Below are 8509 nucleotides of genomic sequence, written 5' to 3'. Positions count from 1 at the left end.
TTGAAAGGTTTAAAAATATTTAATAATAAATAATAAAAACACAAAACAATACTTCTTAATATGCAGAGTTCAGAGATTGCAGTGAAATACTTAAAATAACACAGTAGAAAGGTTCTAACATCACAGAAAAACAGACTAGTCTAATCTTCCTATTTCCTAGCTATATCTAAGAGAAAACATAGTTCTGAAATTCTACCCACATACAGAGCAAGACATTACTGGTGATGTTGGATGTTTTCAAGACAAAATGCTCTGATGTTCTCTGATTCTCTCTCTTTAAATTAATAACACAGAGCTGCTTCACATGACATCATTCTTCACACTTCTCTAGTGTTCTCAGGCTAACAGAAACTACATTTACATTCTTTATACCTGGTCAGAAACCACAGCAATAAAGGACATTTATACATGCAAATTCTAGCCATTAACTCTGGTCTTAAAACAATAGGCAGATTTCCTTCATCCAGACATATCAGATCCAAATTTTTACATCAAAGACAGTCATAAAATGCTTGACTTAGCTTTTTTACAGCAGAGTGCACTGTTGTTACATTTTTGCAGTTCAATATCCAATGCAGTCCTTTCACATAAAAGAGAACAAGCCCGTGGCTTACATTAATATTTACAAATGATAGAATTATCTACAAAATTCTATCTAGCTAGGCTGGCAGCCTTCACCTGTCTTCACACCTTATATAATGAATGAAAGGTTTAATGTAACTTATATATGAGTATAAATTATAGGAGGATATAGGGAGCACTTATACATTATTTTTTTATTTTTTGTTGACACAATAAATTGTCCCTAAAGGTTTTTATGTCTGCGCTGTATGCATCTCTAACTATATTATTCTAGACTGAAGGACCGGTATTGGGAGAAAAAGCATTCTTACTAGCAAGAATCTTCCCAGGTTGCCTTAGTAGTTTTGCACAGTTCAGCTGAGTTAGCAGTGTAAAGCCCTTGTCGTTAGATTAACAAGCTGTGAGTTAGTGTTCTTTAGATATGGTCGTAGCTCTCATCTGTCCATGATTTTGCAGAACGACCTTGATTTTGTCTCATATTTTTGTCCTGTAACTTATAAAATGTTTGATTTTGTTGGTAATTTACTGAGGATTACAGTCAGTCATTAATGCTAGACATTAAAGTTTTATACTTCTTATTCTGCAGAAAATGCATGTAGATGCAAAAGCTATTGCTGTAGTACCTTTCTGTGTGAATTACAGTAACATTTAAAATTATCTTGGTTTTAGGCCATTGCTTATCGTTGGTTTTTGGCTTTGTCCTTGATTTTTGACCAAATAGAGATATGGATCTGGTCCTGTATCATATAGCTTCCAGTTTCATGCTGTCCATAGCTTATCAAGTCATGTAATCATTCTTTTCTGTTTGGTGGCTCACAATGTGCCATTGTGTGTTATAGTTTATCTAACAAGCAAAATACACAAATAAAGGGCAGTCTCTGGTAAGGTAGTGTTCATCTGTATTGTTCATAGAGTCCTCATGTACCGCTATGATCAGTTGCAAATTCTATATCCCAGGAATGGTGTCCGTGCCAACAGCAACTTAAATAGCAGCATCTGCACAAAATGCTGTGAGGAATAGCAGAAGGATGATGACATTTATGACCTGGAGGGGAAAGTAATGTGTAGGAGGCCTTTTCGGGTACCATAGAACACAGGTACTATATCACTGAAGAGCATATTTTTAAACAAACTAAACTTGAAAACATTGATAGTGGCATTTGAGCAAAAATGTCGGGAAGTATTTAAAGTTCTGCCAAAATAAATGGCTGATTCAGAAAGAAATGTCATTGTCAGACTTAAGAGGTCAAAAGTCAGATAAGTTTCAGGTACACATAGAATGGAAGGAATCTTGATGAGAAAGTTGGAAGGTATCTGAAGCTTCCTTTTCTGCAATGGTAGCTTTACTAATGAAAAACTGGGCAGGTGAGCTGAGTAATTGTTATTGGCTGAGATAATTTAGAGTGCTCATTATTACTTTACTGGAACCATTTGAATCAGATTGTCAAAGCACAGTAGTGCCTTTCAGTTCTAATCCATCCATCTCTTTATGATTGTTTACATATAGCTTCACTTGGCCTTCTGTCAGTTCTCCTCTTGATTCTTCTTTCAACTGCTGCTCAGTGAATCCCCTCAGTGGCTCTGTGTGTTTTTTTCGTCGAAGCCCTCGTCTCCTCCATAATGGCTACTACATTCTCAGTGACAACAGTTATGTGACAGATGAAGACATCAGTTTCACTATCTTACCATCAGAGACTAATATTTCATACAAAGAGAGGCTTGTAAGGTACGTGGAGTCACCTCTTTTATTGAAGTTCATAGTTATGTTCTACATCAGTGGTATTTGGTGGTACTTGTCCCCAGAAGCTAAATTAACTGAACTGTTTAAAGCTGTAGAGATTGTCAAAGATTACTGAATAACTAGACTAATGTTTATATAACGTTTTGACTTTGAATTTGTTTATGTCTGCTACTATTATTACAATGTGCTTTTTCAGTCTGACACTTACACAATGGTTTGCTAAGAGGTGAGGGACCAAATTACTGGCTAAGGCCTTAATTTTCTGTAAAAATATATCTCTGTGTATAATATCTATATATCTATATTGTGTGTGTGTGTCTGTGTGCGTGTATGTATATACCCACACATATATACATGTATATATATATATATATATATATATATATATATATATATATATAAATAGATACATGTGTGTGTGTGTATGTGTGTAGAGTATATATATATATATATATATATATATATATATATATATATGTGTGTGTGTGTGTGTGTGTGTATATATATATATATATATATATATATATATATATATATATATATATATATATATATATATATATGCACACACACACACACACACACACACACACACACACACACACACACACACACACACATTTCAAAATGTGTGCATGTTAATAGTGATTACAGAGTAAGTGAAACTCAAAGCATCAGGTGTACACTAATTGTCAGAATGTTAAACTTGTAATGTCCAAAACAACAACACTGCAATTATAAACTGTACTGATAAAACATTTTAGTAACAGTACTAAAGAAAGTAAAAGAGTAGCTTTTTTCTAATATATATTCTGTAAATATAAACATGTCTTAATTCTAAAAATTTATGTGGGTAACAGTGTAAACTGAGTTTAATTGATTAACTTGAAAAATGTGCCTTAGAAATTCATACTTGTGTTTAGACCATATTCTTCAAAATGTGCCTAAGACGTGAACCCACACTACCTCATTAAGCTGATACACAAAAAGTAGTGTGGTCTAAACTGTAACGCAGTGCTGATGCATTAAAAAAATATTAACTCTCTGCCAATGTACTGCTTGCAGATTTCAAAAGATAGATAAAAAGATAGGTGTTGGTTTGACAACTGTGTCTGTAATGGACACAGGCAGCCTGTAAAATGGTTCATCTCCCAGGACCCTGCTTCTAAATGTTTCATCTCCTAAGTCTCTGCATATACTACCAAGGGCACCAGAACTTGTCAGAGATTTGCGATGCATGGGTAGGGTTAAAAAGGCCCTAGTGGTTATTAGTGTAATACACACCTATGAACCTGTATATTAGAGACTATAGGAATACATAAAATGCAATGTTATTGTATTTAACCCAGCAACAGTATCTAGCAAAACACATTTGACATTCCTTCATATCAGCAAGTGCCTGAAACAGTACACATAACTGTATAATACCAGGTGGGACACACAGGCAGTTTATGTAATCAAACCAAATATTTATGGGGTGCTGTACATCACATTAACTTTGTATTCTAAATATACTAACTCTGAAGTTGTAGTAATTGGGGAGTAAAGTGAAAACATAAAGGTTTTGATAGAAAACAAGTTTTCGTTTTACTTTGAAGTCATGCACCCTTGGAGTTAATATATTTAGTATGTGTGTGGGGGGGGGGGGTTGTAGCCCCTTGCAAGAGTATTTTTTTTTTGCATTCCATTCATTACCACTTTCTGTTTTGTGTGTATGCTGAGTAGCACAGGCCTTTTCTTGTTATGTTTTATATATATATAAATTGATACAGCTGAACACTGTTGAAAACTCCGGTTTCACCTATGAGCGTAGAAGTCACCAGCCACCACAAAGAATATGGTATAAAACGATTTATTGTATCCACATAATGCCACAATAAAAGGAATAGTGCAACACTTTATCAACATAACTAAATATAACATCAATCACCTACACATCTCCCTAAGTATGCAGTTTATATCTCCCCTATACATATGAGCTTACCATATACTATGAAACCATAAATGTACATCGCTGGTACTTGCAAATTCATTAAAAGCATTCCGAAATCAGTAAATACGTTCAAGGAATCATAAAACATTCCAGGACATTATAATACATAGTATCTGCTTGTGAGACAACGTTATCAATTCGTATATAATGTTTCTTAAAATCTTTGAACCTACTAAGTGCGTGTTCATATATAAAAGTTCAAAAATATATATACCTTGACTTATGAAGCTGTTCCAACAAACAAAGACTGTAATGCATTCGTTCAATGTGTAGGTGATTGATGTTATATTTAGTTATGTTGATAAAGTGTTGCACTATTCCTTTAAGAATCAAAAACATTTTGGTGCCAAAGAATTTATTTAAACTGAATGAAGGTATTTCACAACAGTTCTGATGAAGACCAGATACGCTGGTTGAAAGCGCTAAACTGTTGGATTTATTTGGCGTTTTGTGCATTTAATCTTTGGAATTACTTGGTGCTCTTGTGTAGTTTTTCGTCCAGTTGTTTTCCGTTTGTGTACTGTCAGCATTTTTATATCTGGATGTCGTTCAGGTTCGTTTATTGTGGCGTTATGTGGATACAATAAATCGTTTTATACCATATTCTTTGTGGTGACTGGTGACTTCTACGCTCATAGGTGAAACCGGAGTTTTCAACATATATATATATATATATATATATATATATATATATGTGTGTGTGTGTGTGTGTGTGTAGTATTAATGGTACATAATTAATTTTATATGCTAAGGAGCCTCTGCTTTTGTGTAATCTGGTTACAGATTTGTCTGTTTCTGTATCTGTTTCAACATTATTTTGCCATCTTGGATTTCTACGGTTTATTTTTGCTAACATGAGTCTCACTTGTACAAACTTTGATACTTTAGTAGGTACCAACCCTTCAAAATATCATCATTTACTGCATGATAGGTCATGGAAAGCTTTTGCTGAAAAATGCCAAGATAATTATTTACTTGCGGGAGCACGTCCATTAGTGATAGTACAAAACAGTATGCTAAAGTTGCATTTAAGTAAACAATGTCACTGGATTCTATTTTTTCTGGTCCTATGGTATGTACAGGTTTAACACTATTCCTCTTCTTTGTCTTCCATATGAGTAATAGTGGCCCTCTTATATTGCAAGATAGTAGCTGTTACCTAATGTGTGTGCTGTATGAACTGCTTGAAATGTGAGGCTTTAGTCAATACCTCGGTGATATTATGTATGCATACATATGAGGGTGCTGAGTCTTATTTATAAAAGAACAAATTTGATGGTTGTATTGACTAAAATTAGTAGCATGGGTCACTGTTCTGTGTGCACATTTTCAATGGAATGACATTTATAAAGTCAATGCTGCCATTTTGTATTCTGCCTGTATTTTTTTGCCTGTGTCATTTATACATCTGTATACACACTTCTGCTTTTCTGTTAGTATTTAGAAGCAGCCTTTTGGTTAACACTTTCTGTTCTTTTTATAATATGTGACACATTCTTGATTATAACTGCAGAAGCTCCAAACACTTAAGGCATTTCTTAGCGTGCATTGAGTTGTTTCTGTAGCAGGTGGCAGAGTAAGTTGGTGTTTGGCAGAGTTTTCAGTTTTGAAAACATAGGTAATAGATAGTTCAAATTAACCTTCATATACGTAATCTGAGACCTTTCTGTTTTTCTTATTGACAGTCCCCATCTGTTGGGTTTTCAAATGCAAGAATTGTTAAATGGAATGAAGAACTTTTAAAATTAATAACAAGTTTCCACTGAAGTCTGATAACCCCTCTTAATAAGTTTACATTATGACTTTTTCAGCCTGCCAATATGCCTGAAAGTTTTGCATTAATTTAATATGCCTCAAAATAATATGACTGCAGGAAGGTAAACCTGCGCACATTTTTTATCTCTGACATTTGTATCTGTGATCTTATTCTTTCAGTCACTAGCCAAAGTTCATGGGGTTCATGGCATCTTGCATACTACTCATTCCATATGCCAGACTACATATGAGGAAATGTCAGTGGTACCTAAAAAGCCTTTGATGTCAACACTCTCAAGACCTGGAAACTCCTCTATGTATAATTCCCTGCATCAGAAAAGATTTCCTTTGGTGGGCTACATCATGCTCCTACAACAAGGGACTGCCTTTTTCACCACCACCCCCGCCACCCAGACCCTCACCACAGACACATCAGACTATGCTTGGGGGGCACACCTGGAGAGCAGGTGTGTACAGAGCCAATGGAGCCCGCAGCAAATACTTCTGCACCTCAGTCAAAAAGAGATGATGGCTGTGCAGCATGCATTGACAGCTTTCAAGCCCCTTCTTTCTCAAGTGTCTCTCTTGATCAAAACAGACAACACCACTGTAATGTGGTACATCAACAAGCAGGGAAGGACTCACTCTTACCCTCTATGCAGGCTGGCCATGACCCTTTGGCACACAGCCTCTGCCATGCAACTACACCTGTTAGCGCAATTCCTGCCAGGCTCTCTCAACTCTCTGGCAGACCAATTAAGCAGAAATCTTCTGGACCCACACAAATGGCAGCTCAACAGACGAACCTTCACATTACTAACTCAGAAATGGGGCACCCCAGAGGTCGACCTCTTTGCCTCCCACACCAACCATCAGCTCAGCAAATTCTGCACCAGGGAACATCACTGCATGGCTTGGAAAGTGGATACCCTGTCCTTCCTCTGGGTCAAGTCTATCGGTCTATGCCTTTCCTCCACTACCTCTCATCCCCAGGGTATTGCTCAAAATAAAGGAGGAAAAACCAAGGACCATTCTCATAGCTCCATACTGGCCCTGGCAGCACTGGTATCCCTTGCTGCACAGCCTGTCACCACTGCCCCATGGCACCTTCCTCAGATTCCAAACCTCCTGACCCAGAGGGAAGGGGAATTCATACATCCCCAATTGCAAACACTCAGTTTGGCAGCTTGGCTTGTTCCCTAACTCCGAACCAATCTGCCAACCTCAGTAAACAGGTTCTAGATGTTATCCGTGAGGCCAGATGTAGCACCAGAAAGTCTTATGCTGACAGATGGAAAAGGTTGTGCACCTGGATCCAGGCTAAGGGAACCAATACGCCACAGCCCTCCCTTTCTCTCATCCTGGATTATTTAGCTGACCTACTACACAGTGGCCTCTCTTTCTCCTCTATAAAAATTCATGCCTCTGCTATTTCTGCTCATTTTCCCACTGAGCAGCCCCTTTTCTCACACCCTTTGATCAAACAATTCCTATGAGGGACTAGGAACTTGAGGCCACCCAGAAGGGCACCAAGTCCAGCTTGGGACCTTACCTTTGTATTGGAAAAGCTCATCCTGCCCCCCTTTGAACCAGCTTCTTCTGCAGAGCTAAAATTTCTCTCCTGGAAAACAGCATTCCTTCTGGCCATTGCTTTAGCCAGAAGAATCACTGAGCTGCAAGCGCTCATGGCTGTGGAACCCTTCATCATCTTCCATGCTGACAGGGTGTCCCTCAGAACTAACCTATCCTTCATGCCCAAGGTGATGTCCAGTGTGGCTCTCAACCAATCTATTCATTTGCCCACCTTTTTCCCTAATCCCCAGAACAAGGGGGAAAGGATTCTGGACTGTCTAGATGTGCACAGATAGCTGAGATTCAATCTGGACAGGACTAAATCCTGCAGGAAGTCGGATCAACTGCTGGCTAGCTTTGCTACAGGGGAAGAACGCAAAGCCATCTCCAAACAAACCATCTCTAAATGAATAGCACACTGCATCTATTTCTGCTACAAGCAACATGGAAAGCCTCCCCCAGGGGGTCAGGACACACTCCACCAGAGCAGCCTCCACCTCTGCAGCTTTCCTCAGAGGAGTCCCCACCAGAGACATCCTGGATGCTGCCAGCTGGACATCTGTTTACACTTTTACCAAGCATTACCACCTGCCTCTCTTCTCCAAATCCAGGGCAGGGTTTGCCTATGCAGTCTTGCAGGGCATCCTAGCCAGCCCCTAGTTTCCTTTACTCCCTCCACCCTTTTCCTCAGCTTTGGGAATCAACCCAAATGTGATGACTGCAACAGTGAAACATGAAGAACATAGTACAGTTGTGTATACTTACCATAAATGTAGATGTTCAAGTGTATTCACTGTTGCAGTCCTGTTTTCCCTCCATCCCCCTTTCTTCTCTTTCCTTACAAGGGACTTATTGGTATTTATTTT

General features: G+C 38.0%; 1 protein-coding gene across 1 annotated transcript in view; it reads left to right on the top strand.

The window, feature by feature from the left end:
* Nucleotides 1-8509, top strand: part of TMEM71 (transmembrane protein 71) — a 449505-nt gene that overhangs the window by 201783 nt on the left and 239213 nt on the right. The window contains exon 4 of the mRNA XM_044067053.1: nt 2090-2308. Within this exon, the coding sequence (XP_043922988.1) occupies nt 2090-2308 (219 nt within the window). The remainder of the gene's footprint in view (nt 1-2089; nt 2309-8509) is intronic.

The sequence above is a fragment of the Protopterus annectens genome, chromosome 3.part1, assembly GCF_019279795.1.
Source record: "Protopterus annectens isolate FY-2018-M chromosome 3.part1, PAN1.0, whole genome shotgun sequence".
Classification (NCBI taxonomy): Eukaryota; Metazoa; Chordata; order Ceratodontiformes; family Protopteridae; genus Protopterus; species Protopterus annectens.
The sequence above is the reverse complement of the archived record's forward strand: the minus strand, read 5'-3'. Positions and strand labels throughout refer to the sequence as shown.